An 18,187-nucleotide genomic window follows, 5' to 3' on the forward strand; every position below is an offset into this window, starting at 1 on the left:
GCAGTGTTTCTCAAACTTTTTTGTCAGGTGGCACACTTGAAATTATTAAACAAAATTCACGGCACCCCTATTATTATTATTTATTATTTTGCTTTTTACGGTTAGTAAAGATATGAAGGATGAGAAGACTTTGAAAAAAATAAAAGTTTTTTATTAAAGTAAGTTTATTTCCAAACAACACAAAAGCATTCAAAACAAAAGTTATTATTATAAAGGTATCTTTTAATTATTTATTTAATTTAATACTTTAATTCAATTATTTTAAGTAATTTTAATTTAATTATTTAAAAATTTCGCGGCACCCTTGTGGCGTTCTTGCGGCACCCGCTTTGAGAACCACTGCCTTAGGAGTATACAAAATGTGCATTTCCGGGAATCTTCAAAGCTCGTGCTATCTATAAATCAGTTGGCCGTATGTTACTTTATCTTTTCAGATTTCATTTTTAAAATATGAGATAGCCTAGATTTGAATTATCCAATTTTATACTAAAAAAATTTTTGGGTACTTTTTGGTTAGTGGATGCCAGCTGATAGGTATAGCAATGGGTAAGATTCAAGCTCTGAATGAGGGTTTCACACCACCCCAGAATTGTTGACTCTCTGTGAGATATTCCTCTCCAAAGATCAGTTATTAACCCATATCAGTCTACCGCCTTTTCTACATGCTTTGTATGTAAACATACACCTCAGTGCTCACTATTGCTCGCACTTCAGAGACCGGATGGGGTAAGCCCTTACCCCCTAAACCTATATAACATTAAGTACTTCATGAACAGTCAAGTGGTCTACTTGAAGCTGCGACAGTCGTGTGGGCTAAATTGTTAAATGTAATAGTTTTTCACAATAATCTTCTGGTGTCATGTTAACTAAAAAGAACCAATTTTTGTATTAATTATATTTTTGTAACACTAATTTAAATACAAATATCAAAGGAAACAATAGTAGGTTCAATTTATTCAATAATTCAAAATAATATTTACATGCAAAAAAATCTGCAATACAAATAATTTTTCATATTTAATAAAAAAAACAAATGTTTTATATTTGCACAATTACTTTGTTTTGATTTTATTTTAAATTTAAAATTTGGAAATGTTATTTATATTCTGAAAATATAGTCAAATCTTTTAAATTTGGACATAAGAAGAAATCCAAGAAACTTTATCTATTTTGAAAGATAAACTAGTTTTCTAAGGTTTTTGGTAAACTAGTATCAAAAAGCATTTCATGTTTTTTGATATCACATTTTCTTTTCCGTTTTTTTTTTAATTGTTTAAATATTTTTAGTTAATATAAACTTTGGTATGTTTCATTCTTAAACACCATAAAAATACAACTGAATAAAATTTTTATTTACACTTACATCACTAAAACTGAAATACGTGACAGTTTTGCCCATGCCTTAGGACAGTGTTTCTCAAACTTTTTTGTCAGGTGGCACACTTGAAATTATTAACCCTTAACTGGTTTCGTAAATTTTACAATCATAACTGGTATCATGGGGGCTGCGCAGCCCCCAAGCAAAATTTGCCTTTAGAGAGCAAGTCTTTTAATTTTATATTTTAGATAATTGAAATATGTTTGTTTTCTTAAACAGTAAAATCTGTTTATTGTAATCACTTTGGGGCTTGTCTATACTGATGGTAACTGATCAATAAGTGAAATAAGTAAATAAGACTAAAATTAGTGGAAATTCTGGTTTTATTGACTCTGATATTAAAACGACATATTAAAACAATAACAAAATGTATAACTTGCAGATTTATTAATTATAATTATTGATTAATAGTAACTCATCCAGTGTTGTCTGCCTATGTTTTTTGCAGTATCATATTTTGTGAAGCTAGTATATAATTGAAGTGATTCTAATAATTTAAACTGATGTACTGTTAGCAATTAACTATTAATGTTTAACATTTATATCATTAAATAAGACTGATAATGATTGTATGTTATCAATTACATATTGAGGTCTGTAGTATGAAAAATGTAATTACCTGAAGCTAATTTAGCTGAATTCTGATTAAAATAAGCAAACTTTCATAAGTGTATTTTAACTTATATGTTTTAGGACAGGCTAACTCTGATAATGCTAAGGGACTGGTAATAATACACATGATTTACACTGAGTGGCTTTTACTGAATACAGTTTTAAAATAATAAATTATATATTTCAGATTTAATTTAGATTATTATATTGTGTACATTCTTGTTTTTAAAAAATATTTTTAGATTGTAAAATTTAAAATAATAAATTATATTCTTGAGAATTAATTTAGATTATTATATTGTGTACATTCTTGTTTTTAAAAAATATTTTTAGATTGAAGACTTTTGCANTTAGAGCATATTTTTCTGATCTTCATGAATTTAAAAATACATTGTACAGTAGAACCTCGATTATCTGGACTAATTGAGGATGAAGGTAGTCCTGATAAGGAAAAATTCGGATAATCGAAACAAATACTTTAATTTGTCTTTTAATGATAATACAACACGTTTTCTTTTCAATGACATATCGGTAATATTAAAAATAAATACTGTATTTAAATTGTGATCAAATTTTCAAGAAACAAATGTTTGTATTGAATTTACACTACTAATGACCAGCACTAACAGACTACCTATTGTTTAAAAGGCCCTCTAGTGGCACAAGAAGATGGATTTTATAAAATAAAAAGCAGTTGAAACTGCATTTTTATGAATAAAAATTTGACAAACTATCATTTTATGACGAGTAAACTTTTTCGTTGCGTTTGCGGCTTTTAAGTAATCCATAAACCTTCAAGGTGTGAGGCCCTTTGGACCGCGAGGCATAGGCGGTGGCCCACATCGTCCATGCCTTACGCCACCCTTGGTCATAGAAATGACGTAATTTGAATATAAATTATTTATAAATACGTATGTCAAGTTATATTTTTATTACGACATAAAATATATTTAAGAGTTTACGACCACTGTGCTGGGTGAGACGTTGTTGAAACAAAAAAAGTTATGCATTCCATCACATACATAAACAGTGTCATAATTCGCCAAGTGCAAATCAGCAAATTCATAAAATTTTTATTTTGAACAATCCAGATAATCAAAAATACAGATAATAGAGGTCCGGATAATCAAGGTTCTACTGTACTTGAAATTTTTAAGTGCAAAATTTAGGTTATGATATAAACAGAGATTTCAGAATTTATCTGTTGTTTCTGAAATAGATTTGGTCAGGTTTATCAGCTTGTTTATATTTTCAATTAATATTAGTGCACTCAAAGTAACAAAGTATAGATCTTAGATTTTTGTATTTGTTTTTAACTATTTGAAGAATATTTCTTTTTTGTATTTATTAAAAAAATAATTTAAAAATAGATTTTCTTACATTGATACTTTTAAACATCTTGCAGTTTTATAGTTGTGAATTATAAATTTGAAAAAGGTTTTTATCTATAGTTGTCTTTATTTATACAGCTTTTTGCAATTTATTTTTCTTGCTTCATATGAATCATATATTTGGTTTTAGAAGTGAATATTTGCTTTTATCTTAGTTTTTCTTTTTTTTATAATAGATTATTCCTGTTATGATAAAATAAAATTTTTTAAAATTGTTTTATAATTTTCTTGGTAATGAAAAAATTATTAGTGCTGATGATTTTAGAATATTTACATTTACATAGTACATTAGAATAGTACATTTACAATATACATATGATTATAGTTCTATATCTGAATTAAATAATATAAATAAACTAATTAATTCAGAGTATAAATTAATGTTAATAATTTATTAACATTACTCAATTACTTAGAGAATTTAATTCCTAGACTAAGCTATAAAGTATAGAAAAAAAGGTATTCTTAGATTATTATTATTATTATACTGAATAAACTTATTGCAGGTTTCAGAATTATATTGTTTTGGAAAATGCAGAAAAAAATATATCCAATCATAAATATGTTTAAAACATCAGATATAAATTTTAATAAAATATAAAGTTCTTGTGAAAATATTAATTTATGAAATGCATATTATACATAAAGTAGAATTTTAACTGTATTTGTTAAAATTGATTATATCGATAATTTGATTATATATTTATTTATAATTTAAATTTTAAACTGCAGTTGCTTAATAATCTTGCTTTTTTGAGCTGATATTGCATTCTCTTTTAATTTTATATTTTAGATAATTGAAATATGTTTGTTTTCTTAAACAGTAAAATCTGTTTATTGTAATCACTTTGGGGCTTGTCTATACTGATGGTAACTGATCAATAAGTGAAATAAGTAAATAAGACTAAAATTAGTGGAAATTCTGGTTTTATTGACTCTGATATTAAAACGACATATTAAAACAATAACAAAATGTATAACTTGCAGATTTATTAATTATAATTATTGATTAATAGTAACTCATCCAGTGTTGTCTGCCTATGTTTTTTGCAGTATCATATTTTGTGAAGCTAGTATATAATTGAAGTGATTCTAATAATTTAAACTGATGTACTGTTAGCAATTAACTATTAATGTTTAACATTTATATCATTAAATAAGACTGATAATGATTGTATGTTATCAATTACATATTGAGGTCTGTAGTATGAAAAATGTAATTACCTGAAGCTAATTTAGCTGAATTCTGATTAAAATAAGCAAACTTTCATAAGTGTATTTTAACTTATATGTTTTAGGACAGGCTAACTCTGATAATGCTAAGGGACTGGTAATAATACACATGATTTACACTGAGTGGCTTTTACTGAATACAGTTTTAAAATAATAAATTATATATTTCAGATGTGTTTATTTTAATATTTTCTTCTTATAGAATTATTTAAATTTATTTGTTAAAATTGTCAAATAGAATATCATGTAGTTAAAGGTTAATAAGAAAATATGATCAAAGTATTTAACTTATTTAGATAAACTATATTATTTGTAACTATTATATGGATACTAAACTATATTTGAAATTAAAATATATAAAACTATTTTTTTTAAATGAAATATTTAATATTAATAAAATAATTATTGACTGTTTAGATTGTGAAGATGATATGGAGGCATCAAGGAAAACTATTATTGGGCAAACTACTAATATTGCAGAATTAATAAAGGTAATATTTATTGTTAGAATGTGAATTTAGATTTTAGAATTTATGAATGTTAAAATTAAATGACATTTTCAAATTTTTATTCTTCTATATTAAACTTTGACTTTTTAAATGCTACAAAAAGGATAAACTAACCACTGTGGTTACTCAGCTGAATTAATCAATGCACCTTTTAACAGTGGATGAAGTTTTAATAATGCTAATGTTTCCAACCTGGTTAATGTACCATCTTTAGGCATGGACATAGAAACTGAAATCAAGATTCCATTTTCAACTGCCCATACTTGAAAGATGCAATTAGCTGTTAATGGTGTAGTGATTAATTTAGTTGCACAAACAATTCATACAGACAAAATATTTTAAGATTTTGTACAAATAAAACTGGTAAATTCAATAAAAAAAGTGGTGTAATATATTGCTTGAAAAATGCTTAAATACATTTACAGTTTTTGATTACTCATTTTAAATCTATTTTTAAATATTATGTCAACTCTTGAAAAATATATAAACAGGTGTGTTATTTGATATAAAAAATTTATTAGAAAGTTCTTCCTTTTATAGAAATCAATTTATTTATTTTTTGTTGTTTGGGAATGTTTCACATTTCATCTAATGAAAGTATACCATATATATATATATATATAGTGTATATATGTACAATAACACTTTCTCATATTATCTGTCACATTAAAATGGTAAAACAGATGTTTAAACAAATGTTTTTATATATATAAAATAGTAGTTACATTTATGATTTTTAAAGTTGGAACTTGAAGCACAATTTAAATTCAAAAATATTTAAGAAAATAAATTAAAATATTTCTATAAAAAGATGTTTTTAAAAACTGTCAAAGTAAAATTTAAAATGATATAATTTTAAATAATATATATTGTAATAATTTTTAATTCTTTTAAATTAAAAATATTATTAAATAATGAAATTGTTTTTAGAAGAATAACTACTAGTGCTGTTATTTTTTATTTCAATATAATTAAAAAAAATATAGTATTATTAGTGTTTTATTCATATTGATGTAGCTTTTAATGGAAATCAATAAAATTTTTTATGTTCTTAGAACATTATAGTGTACATTATTAAATTTTCAATTCAAACTAATTATAAAAAAATAACCATGGAAACATATAAATGAGTAATTAATTAATTAACAAATTAATTAATTAAAAAACCTTAATATGTTTTTTCGTTTGGTTTTTAAGTCTTATATATCAGTTGTGAAAATTTATTATTATACATTTTGCAAGTTGAATAATTTTTATTTATTTGTTAATACTGTAATTGTTTTCATTTATATTTTATTTTCAGTTTTATTTAAGTTGTGTGTAGTTTTTATTCTTTTGTTTTATATTTACATGCAAAAAAATCTGCAATACAAATAATTTTTCATATTTAATAAAAAAAACAAATGTTTTATATTTGCACAATTACTTTGTTTTGATTTTATTTTAAATTTAAAATTTGGAAATGTTATTTATATTCTGAAAATATAGTCAAATCTTTTAAATTTGGACATAAGAAGAAATCCAAGAAACTTTATCTATTTTGAAAGATAAACTAGTTTTCTAAGGTTTTTGGTAAACTAGTATCAAAAAGCATTTCATGTTTTTTGATATCACATTTTCTTTTCCGTTTTTTTTTTAATTGTTTAAATATTTTTAGTTAATATAAACTTTGGTATGTTTCATTCTTAAACACCATAAAAATACAACTGAATAAAATTTTTATTTACACTTACATCACTAAAACTGAAATACATGACAGTTTTGCCCATGCCTTAGGACAGTGTTTCTCAAACTTTTTTGTCAGGTGGCACACTTGAAATTATTAAACAAAATTCACGGCACCCCTATTATTATTATTTATTATTTTGCTTTTTACGGTTAGTAAAGATATGAAGGATGAGAAGACTTTGAAAAAAATAAAAGTTTTTTATTAAAGTAAGTTTATTTCCAAACAACACAAAAGCATTCAAAACAAAAGTTATTATTATAAAGGTATCTTTTAATTATTTATTTAATTTAATACTTTAATTCAATTATTTTAAGTAATTTTAATTTAATTATTTAAAAATTTCGCGGCACCCTTGTGGCGTTCTTGCGGCACCCGCTTTGAGAACCACTGCCTTAGGAGTATACAAAATGTGCATTTCCGGGAATCTTCAAAGCTCGTGCTATCTATAAATCAGTTGGCCGTATGTTACTTTATCTTTTCAGATTTCATTTTTAAAATATGAGATAGCCTAGATTTGAATTATCCAATTTTATACTAAAAAAATTTTTGGGTACTTTTTGGTTAGTGGATGCCAGCTGATAGGTATAGCAATGGGTAAGATTCAAGCTCTGAATGAGGGTTTCACACCACCCCAGAATTGTTGACTCTCTGTGAGATATTCCTCTCCAAAGATCAGTTATTAACCCATATCAGTCTACCGCCTTTTCTACATGCTTTGTATGTAAACATACACCTCAGTGCTCACTATTGCTCGCACTTCAGAGACCGGATGGGGTAAGCCCTTACCCCCTAAACCTATATAACATTAAGTACTTCATGAACAGTCAAGTGGTCTACTTGAAGCTGCGACAGTTGTGTGGGCTAAATTGTTAAATGTAATAGTTTTTCACAATAATCTTATGGTGTCATGTTAACTAAAAAGAACCAATTTTTGTATTAATTATATTTTTGTAACACTAATTTAAATACAAATATCAAAGGAAACAATAGTAGGTTCAATTTATTCAATAATTCAAAATAATCAAGTTTGAATTCAGAGTCAACTATATTTATAATGTACTAGTTACTGTAGTTGGCAATGTTGTTATCTTAAACAATTGAATTAGTTTGAAAACTTTGCATGATTTTTTAAACATTGATATATGTGGTAGTTGGAGACTATAAAACATTGAATAATTGCTTCCTTTAGTGTCATAGATTTCATTGTTTTTCTTTCAATCTTCTCTTAATAAAATAAATTTTGTTTAATTTGTGTCTTTGTATATACTTGTCTCATTGTATTTTACAGAAATATTTTCCAAAGTTAAAATATCTCTATCATGTCAAATGATGATGATAGTAATTTTAGTATAGCAATCAGGAATAAAACAGTTTAAAATGATATATTTCAAGAGTTATTAATTATATTTTAAAGAAACATTAAATGCAAAAGTAAATAGGGAAATAATGATAATAAGATTGTTTAAGTAAATACTGTACTTTCACAATATTTGTGAAAGTACAGTATTTACTTTCACAAATACTTTCACAATACTTTAGGTTTTATGTTGGAAGCAATAAACTAAAATGATTTGTTTGATAAAATGAACTCTTACAGTTATTTGAAAGAAATTTGTAGGCTTTTGTGAATTTGTCTACAAATATGATAATACGGGTTCATAAGAAAGTACATATAGTAAAAAAAAAAATAAGTTTTCCAGAAAATGTTGAGAGAAAAGATGAAATTTTACAGTACAGGTATCCCTCGTACAACATGGTTTTGCTCTAACACGGTTTTGGAAATCTATACAAAATTTCACAAGTTTTAAGTGTAAACTTTGGTATTCAGTATTTTTTTATTCAAGTAAGCATGTGTGTTGTCTCAAATTTGCCCATGGATTTTAGAATATTGAAATTTTCAATTTGTTTTGTGCCTTTTGTCAGGTTTAATTTAATGAAAACTGATAGGAAAACTAGGATAAGGAAGGAAAAAATGTTCTATCAATCAGGTGTTGTCATTGTTGCTTTCAGACTTTAGCCTGTAAGATTGTCACTAGGTTTTCTTTTTATAGATTAATCTTTGTATTTAGTAAAGTTTATTTAAACATTTTTAGGTAAGTGTTATTAACTTTTTTTAACCATAAGTAAGTAATTATTCGTAAAAATGACTAATGAAATACAGCAGTATCTCAGTACTAGAACTGCTTCCAACTTGAAAAATTCAGTATTTGAGCACAAATTGCAGAAAAAAATCACTCAATACTCGACTGAACAAACGCGACTTACTAAAAAGAATTTTTGATTAATAACATGTTTTATTATGGCATCCATAGAAAATTATAATACAAATCAGTCAGCATTTGATTTGCATTTGTTCTTGATAAAAGTCATTAAAGATGACTGAAAACGTTTGAAATTGTTAATAAATTTGGCTGCAGTTTATAAGGTATTTGAGTAGTATATCCTTGTTATGATATGCAGTCTACGAAGAGATAGAAAATTATGATAAAAATAAAACAAATGAAGACATTGCTGATATTTCTGATCAAGTTCAACAAAATAGCTCAGATGACGACAATACTTTGAAAAAAGAAAACACCTTCATTTAACTAAAATTAATATTAATAGTACTTTTAATTGTGCTTGTTATTTTAATTGTGCAATTGATTGGAAATAAATTATTGATTGCTTTTATAAACATATTTCTCTTAGTAATGAAAAAGAATAATATACTTTTGTTAACTTCAGGAATGCAACCTTATGTTTTGTATTTATCCTTTGTCTCGTATAGCAAGGATTCGTATGGCATGGCACTTTTTCAGAACATATCTACTGTGTTATATGAGGATTACCTGTACTACCAATTGAAACACAAACATCTCTGTTCAATCTGAGCAAAGCCTTTATAATGTCAAAATCAAACTTATAAATAAACAAAATTTTGTGTTTTATTTATTAGATTAATACTTTTAGAATGTCAATAATAAAATGTTAAAAATTGTCATTTTAAGTAAAAGTATTGAAAAAACTAATGATTGAATCTTGAATTACTGAAATATTTAAAATATAAAGTATTTACTTGTTTTACTGGTTAATTTAATGCCATTTTCTTGGCTTCATTTGTTCATCAGATCTATCAGATTTTTAGTACAGTACAGTCCCAAAAACTTGGCCTAATGTGGACTGAAGGGTGGCCAAGTTTATGAAAATGTTGAGTTATCGGGAATGGGGTTAAAAAAATAAGTAAGAGTATGGAGTCCTCAGAAAATACTGTACTGTACTTGTATGTATTGTTTACTTGAGAATACAACAAAGAATAAACTGCCCAAATACCCTTAAACAAAGGAAAAGTACATACTTTATGAAGGCATAGAACTATTACTACATGAAAATGAAAATTAATGAATACACAGTGTACAGTAATTTACCAGATAAGACAGACCTTAGAAAAATACTTTATGAAACATAAATCTGTCTATAATGAAAATGAACCAGGGGTTTTTTCGTCCTGCCAGTGTGTGGCCGAGTTATCCGGACTGCCAGGTTATCGAGTGCCGAGTGTTCGGGTCTCTACTGTATCAACATATCATTGGCTCAAAAAGTCTGATAAAATATGGAATTAATTTATTAGAATTTATTGTTTGCATATTTTTGTCATGTAAACAAAATAAAATTTAAGAATTTTTTGGTTTAAGATTGAATATTTTGTTATATTTATATTTTCCTTAGAATACTAAATAGATATGATACAGGTTATTCAGAATGTTCCACATTATAGTTTTTATTTAGTATAAATTTAATTGCTTTTATTCTGATTTCAATAGACATAAGAATACTTTGCTAATTTTACTTTTTAAAAAAATGGAAAAAAAAAAAACATAAGGATGATGATGTGCAAGATAAGATAATAAAATTGACTATTTATAAATTATTATAAAGCATAATATTAATCACTTAAAATAATTGAAACATAAAATACTGAAAAACTAAAATGTAAATATGAAATTATAATTAAATTTCAAATCTTTTTATTTAGTTTAATGACATTTGTTATGAATAAATGTACAATTATTTGGAGTTTTTGTTTTATCCTTGCATATTTGACAAATTATACAAATTTTATTATTCATTTTGGTAGTATACATGAAGTATAAATCCCTGTTAAAATTATTTAAATTTTTAAAAATACAAACAGCAAATTAAAAAGCAAAATATAACATAGTTTGTTCTTTGTTAAAAATGCTCAGAACTCACAAATTTGTTCTGTTTTTATTTCTGTTAAGTCAATGAACTAAAAACATTGAAAATAAAAATGTTAAAATGTTATTTTATATAAATGTTTTTATATTATATATTATCATATTAACAGTATTATAAATGAATCTTCTGAATACATAAAATGTTAAAAATTCAATCACTTTAATACTTAAATTAGTTGGTATATTTTGCAAGTTATATAAATGGCTATCCAGCTAAATTATTTGTAGTATCTTCACAAATGGTTTATTACTTTAAGTTAAATAAAATTATTTAAAATAAATAGTAAAAATTATTAACATTTAAAAAATAAATTTATTATTTCATGATGATTTATTACAGAGACAAACAGAATTAGAAGAAATATTAGAAAATCGAGAGAAAAGAGTTCTAGACTTGAGTAAAGAAGCTGCTGAACTGCATGATTCCAATAGTTTTCTTGAAAGGTACTATAATTGATTCTTTTAAAAACAAATTTAGTTAATTACAGTAGATCCCCCTATAAAACCGTTTCCTATAGTTATGATTCCTATAAAAATTGTGGCAGTATCCGTAAACAACGGTAAAAATAACTCCTATAATACGTAAAACGTTATCAGGCAGCCGAACTACTTTCCCGCCGTCCGTAGCGCCACGCTACGGATGTTTAGGCGGATAAATTGAGTTTAGTATCGTCTGTTCATATAATTATATATAAATTAGGTACTGTACATATAATTATATATTAATTATATATAAATTAGGTACTGTATATATAATTATATATTAACTTAATTTATTGTAACTTTATTATAATTAAATATATATTTTTCGCCGTCTAGCGTCACGCTACGGCGAGTTAGGCGACCTATCGTCTGTCCAGTACTGTAATTTTATACATTTCTTGTGAAAGAAACATTTCTTATTTAACGGCCATAAAAATTATTTATATTAAGGATGTCTCCAAAGGTCAACGAAGTTTTCGCAGAAAAATAATATCAGAAATCGCGGCCGCGGTTTGATGCGCTGTTCCGCGACGAAACCAAGCTTTAGCAACGGGCGTAGTCGAACGGTACACACTCGGTAAGCAATCCTACAATTTTTTGTTTATAACGTAGTTTATACGGATTATTTTCAAAAAAATATACGTATTTTGGAAATGTTGAGTCGAATTAGTCTAGAATCGATTAATTTTATGAAAGAAAACCTTTCAAACAGCCGTAGTCCGTAAACTATGATTCCTACAAAATTGATTCATAAAGAACGGAACGTATCTATCGTCTTATAGGGGGATCTACTGTAGTTATTTTGGGAGTTTAGTGTGTAAAAATTGTAAACATATATAAATTTAGTATTCAATAATTTATGTTTATAAAACACCCCTTATTGGACTGGAATGATATAGTAATATTTTGCTCAAAAGCCTTAAATTATTTTCCAGTAACAGTTAATTTGAAACAATTTTTTCTGCTTAAATCAAACAGTCTGTTCGATTTAAGCATTTTGTCAGTGAATACAGAATCAAGACCTGAAGATTATCTCCAATTGAAGATCAAAAACATTAGTCAAAAAAACTGTTTCAAATTATATTTTTGATCTTCAATTAGAGATAATCTTCGGGTCTTGATTCTGTATTCATTGACGAAATGCTTAAATCGAATAGATTGTTTGATTTAAGCAGAAAAAATTGTTTCAAATTAACTGTTACTGGAAAATAATTTAAGGCTTTTGAGTGAAGTATTATTATATATGTTTAATCTTCATATGTACTATATGTATGGATATTATACATATCTGTGAACTTCATACTAAATTTTGCTTATGTAATCATTATTTATCATATACATTAGAACCTCACTAATTTAGATTAATTGGGAAAAACCCAAATTGGTGAGGTGTTTACTTGAATATGTATTGTATGGTCCAAAAAGTACACTTTAAATAAAGTCAAATTTTATTGTATACAGTCGACCTCATAACACGGTAGATACGTTCCGCTTTATAAGAATTTTGCATTGTAGGAATCCTCAAATACGTGAGCCAATCACAGCCAGTGACGTGTGCAGTTTACAGACTATGACTGTTTGAAAGGTTTTCTTCTATAAAATTAATTGATTCTAGACTAATTTGACTCAACATTTCCAAATTACGTATAATTTTTTGGGAATAATCCGTATAAACTATGTTATAAACGAAAAATTATAGGATTACTTACTGAGTGTGCACCGTTCGACGATGCCATTGCTTAAGCTTGTTTTCATCGTGGAGCAGCGCATCAAACATTGTGCACTTGTTTCCTGATAAGTTATTTTTCTGCAAAAAATTCGCTGAACTTTGAAGACATCATTAATATAAATTTAATTTTTATGGACGTTAAATAATAAATGGTTTTTAGTAGGTCTACTGCTTGGTTTAGTAGGTCTACTGGTTTGTGCAATATTTGCTATTGGTCTAGATTCGACCAATCCTGTCATGACATGAGTCGGCGATGACATTTTACCATATTATACGAGTCTTTTTAGTATGTTTATATGAATACGATCGCAATTCTTTTGCTGTTTTATACAAATTTGTGTTACAGGGGGTCTACTGTATTTTTATGACTTGTAAAATTGAAAATTCATGTTTATAAAACAAGAGATGACTTATAAGAAAAGATTTTAATATAATTAAATGAAAATTTATGGTCTGATAAATAGTGTAGAAATTTGAAATATATTTAAAATCAAATTTGAGAAAATGAAGAATAAGCTGTTTTTAGTTAAAGAAGTATGAATAGTAATTAATACTTTTTATGTAAAAAACAACTATAAAGAATTTAATTTTAGTTGATTAATTTTTTAGAATAAACTATTTTTAGCTTTCATTCACTATGCAAAATTCATTATCTCAAGGAAATATTATTTAGGATAGAATTTTTTATCAATAAATAAAGTTTAAGATAATTAGTCAAAACTTATATTGACTGAACATGAAGTAAAATGAATATCAAAATAAAGTAATTAATTTAAACTAAATTCTTAAGGAATTATTTAAATCCAAGCTACAAAACAACTATTATGATATTTTATAAGAATAAATTTATGAATTATTTTTCATTATACATTTTTTATATTTATTACATATTTATTTTTAAAATATAGATTAATAAATATTTTTAAAATATTTATTAATGTGACACCTGTATTAAATAATTTTATGTTTACCTTAATTAAATTATATTTCAAATTAAATGGGTAAAAAGCAATGATTCTGCATTTGTAATTATTAATTCATAGTCATTATTAAATACTTTCTGTGATTTAAGTATTAAATGGCAATTTATCCAGATTGATTCTGTTAATATTGAATTTTAAAATTTAGTTAGTTATTAATGGAGTTTTATTTTAAATAGAGAAGTTAAACGTTTAGAAGAACTAAGAAATAAAGATAGTCGTCATACTTCAGAATTAACTCAAGAATTTACACACAGACTTGCTCAGTTGGAAAACAAATTGTCAGAAGCAAGCAAGGTATTTTCATTATTTTACACACAAAAAATTACTTTTTAATTTTTTGCATTTATATTAATATTAATTTATTTGAATTACTTCAATGGAAACACAATTAATACTTTTATCAATAAAATATAAAAATTAAGATTATTAAATTTTATTGACTTGAACATTGTAATAACTCTTAACTACATACATTCTTAAATAAATAAAATTATTCAAAATATAATTTGATAATGAAGATGTATGTTAATAAATAAAATTGTATTAATTGTCTTTAAATATTAAAAATTCTCTAAATATCTACTATATAAAGCTGAAAAACTGGATTCTTTCTTTTTTTCTGTCACTGTATGCCAAAAATGGCCACTAGGGGCACCTCAGCTATTATTTAATTTAACAATAAATTCAGTATATTATTATTTCATGCAGTTTTTTTGCATTTTTGGCTGCATTTTAGTAGGATATGCCATGAGAAATTCAGATTATTATTATTTTTATTTGTAATAGGAATTTATTATTTATACCAAGGAATGACACTGCTGCTGCTAGAACGCCCACTATGGGGTGTCCTGGGCTACTAGAATAGAAGGATTGGAAGTACAAAATAATCTAATAATCTTAATCTTTGTTGTTATTTTTTGCCTGGGCAACACCGGGCTCATCTGCTGGTTAAAAATAAAAATTATTAGTCAAAAACAGAGTATATATAATTAACACAAACAATTAATTGATGATTTATGTGAAACAGTTATTTTTGCAAAAGTAATCAAATCAAAACTATCATGTGTTATTGGCTCCAGCTCCAATTTCAAATTCAAAAATGAGAATATGAAAATTAATTTTTTTTATGATAGTATAATTGATTACTGTAGGGTATTGAACTTTCTCTCTGCTTTTATTGTGGATATTTATTCTTATTGGGCTGCAACTTTCAAATTGTAAACCTGTAGATTCTCACTGTTGTCTATCTGTCCTTCTGTAATCTTGAGAACAGAGTTACATGAAAATAGAGACTAGATATGGAAAGCTTACAGGCCAGAGGTTCTGATTACCTATATACCAAATTTTCTGGACCAGAAGTCATGTGATTTTTTTTTTGTTTTAAAATAGGATTAAAGATTGCAAACTGGCATTGCACTATCATAATAAGTAATATTCATTTAGTATAAATTCCTTTTAATGATACCATGCTAAATAAATAAAGATAAACTTTATCCATGATAGATATAAAATATTTTTAAATTTGTTTTTAGTCATATCTTTTGAATAATGCACATAAATATATTTTGTCAAAGGAACTGAATAAATTAAGTACACAACGTGAAGCTTATCATTTGATATAAAATAATAATATGAAGTAGCAAAAAGATTATTTTTAGAATCTTATAATTTAAATGAAAAATATGATTATTTTTAATATATTTGTAACTAAGAGTGTTTAATAATTTTTTGCTAAACTTTATGTAGGGAAATTTAAAGGTTTATTGTAAAGAATAGATTTGATTTTTTTTCATCTGTAGAAATGTGGCACTGCTAAGTTATAATTTCAAATTTTACTTGACTAAGTTATAATTTAACNACCATCGCATTAAATTAATTATTAAACATAATTTAAAATAAAATTATACTGAAAAAACTAATTTTGTTGTTTTTTTAATTACCTTATTAAAAATGCTTTTTTCAATTGTATCGGGGTCGCGGGTCACTTGGCTTTATAAAAAGGGGTCGCCACCCGAAAAAGGTTGGGAATCGTTGACTTATAGGTTTATCTCATTTAATACAGAATTTCCAGTGAATTGGAGCTCAATAATTGGAATTGTACTATACTTATAAAATATATATTATAATTATTTTATCATAAATTTATTCAAAAACAATCTTTATGAAACCTGTTAAAAATGGACATTATATCACATTATGTGTCCCTATATTGAATTTCCTTAATATTTTCCATTTGTGGCAGGGTGTGCTAGTTAAATCATACCATTTTGTGTCTACATAAGAAAAATACTCTGTAACTTAATTCTGTAACTTAAAAACTGTTTTTTAAAATTTATATTATTTAAAATAATTTTTAACAATTAATTGAAATTAAACAAGCTATTTATTATATAAATTTGTTTTTAGTCAGGAGCATATGTAAGCATGCATTTTGTTACTACAAGAGTAAGCTTTAAAAGTCAAAGATCAAGTAGCAATTTGTAAAAAAAAAAACTTGTTTTATCTACATTGTATATGTCATCTTGATTATGCTTCTGTACAAGTTTCTTCAACATTTTATCTTTCCATTAGCAAACTATTGCAGGATTTACAGATTTCCATAGCATTTTTTGAACAGTTTTCAGAATTCTGTAGCCAACCATTAGAAGCTTTGAATATGTTGTAGATACTGAATTCTTCTGCAAATGTCTGTGCTTTTGTTTTTGACACATTCCTGTCATTTGAAATGCTCTTAGAGTTCATATTCATTAACCATTTCTTTAGATGACACTTTTCTAACAGCATGTATTCCATCTTCTCTGTTTCATATTGTTGGGCTGCACACCTGATATGTTTACTTTCACTAAGACATCTTTATTCTTTAATATTTCAAAAAGCACTGTATTTACAATAGTTAACATTTTAATGATTTTGGATTTTGGAACTTGTCTCTCTCTTCTCAACACTTTCTAAAATCTTCGTTTTTGATCTTTGTATTAGTCTAGTTTTTAAAATGTTTTTTTAATGTACTTTTCAAAAAAGGAAAACATTAACTTTTTAAATAAAAAAAAGCTTACTTTTCTCATTTGGATCTTGTACAATTACTTCCCTTATCTTATCTTTCCTTAAGTCACTACTACTGTAAAAATATATAAATAAAACAGTTTTGAGATTTTATTAGTTTTTTTATTAAAAATGAGAATATATATGATGATTTAAAATTTATTATTTGTTTTATCTTTAGGAGAAAAACTGTCTAAACAACAGCTTCAGCATACATCATTAATTAAGAAGCTTAGAACTAAGGACAAGGAAAGAGAAAATCTGTTGAAAACTCAAAAGTAAATTAAAAATAAATAAATAACTTTTATTAGTATTAATAAAAATTTAATATGAATATCATTAATATAAACATTATTACATATAAAAATTATATAAAAATATAAAAAATTACATAAATCATCTAAAAGTAATTGTTTAGATTTTTACAATCTGAAGAAAAATTTTATTCATAAATTCAATTTTAAAGTTATGGCATTATACAATTTTTTTACAAATAAAACCATTGATATAGTATTTCAGTAAATGTAATAATTTATTTTAAGAGGTTTTTATATATTAATATTTATTTTAATTCTTAATCATATTGTAATCACAAAACAAATACATGATGGAGGCAGAATTACAGTCTGTTTCAAACAAGTTGTTACTTAATGATGGGCACTAATTTCATAAAAGTAGTTTACTATTTAAACTATTCAGAAGTAGGAAAACAAAAAATTAGACTGAATTAAAATAACAGTTTTTTTTTCATTTTATCCTTATTATTTAACACTTTTATTTCTTTCTTTGCAGACACACTAAGGTGACATATATCAACACTTGGCAACTTATTGACTATTTATTCAGTTGGTCAATAACTG

At 25.3% G+C, this 18,187-nt stretch overlaps 1 protein-coding gene across 1 annotated transcript in view; it reads left to right on the forward strand.

Annotated features, from left to right (window-relative positions):
• Positions 1-18,187, forward strand: part of LOC111623931 (TATA element modulatory factor-like) — a gene marked incomplete at its 5' end in the record, with an annotated part of 77,542 nt that overhangs the window by 10,767 nt on the left and 48,588 nt on the right. Inside the window, 4 exons of the mRNA XM_023366669.1 lie at positions 5,032-5,105; positions 11,431-11,534; positions 14,462-14,579; positions 17,493-17,605. Coding sequence (XP_023222437.1) covers positions 5,032-5,105; positions 11,431-11,534; positions 14,462-14,579; positions 17,493-17,605 — 409 coding nt within the window. The remainder of the gene's footprint in view (positions 1-5,031; positions 5,106-11,430; positions 11,535-14,461; positions 14,580-17,492; positions 17,606-18,187) is intronic.

This window comes from Centruroides sculpturatus, unplaced genomic scaffold, assembly GCF_000671375.1.
Source record: "Centruroides sculpturatus isolate CEXI.00-Female unplaced genomic scaffold, Cexi_2.0 scaffold344, whole genome shotgun sequence".
NCBI classification, from domain to species: Eukaryota; Metazoa; Arthropoda; class Arachnida; order Scorpiones; family Buthidae; genus Centruroides; species Centruroides sculpturatus.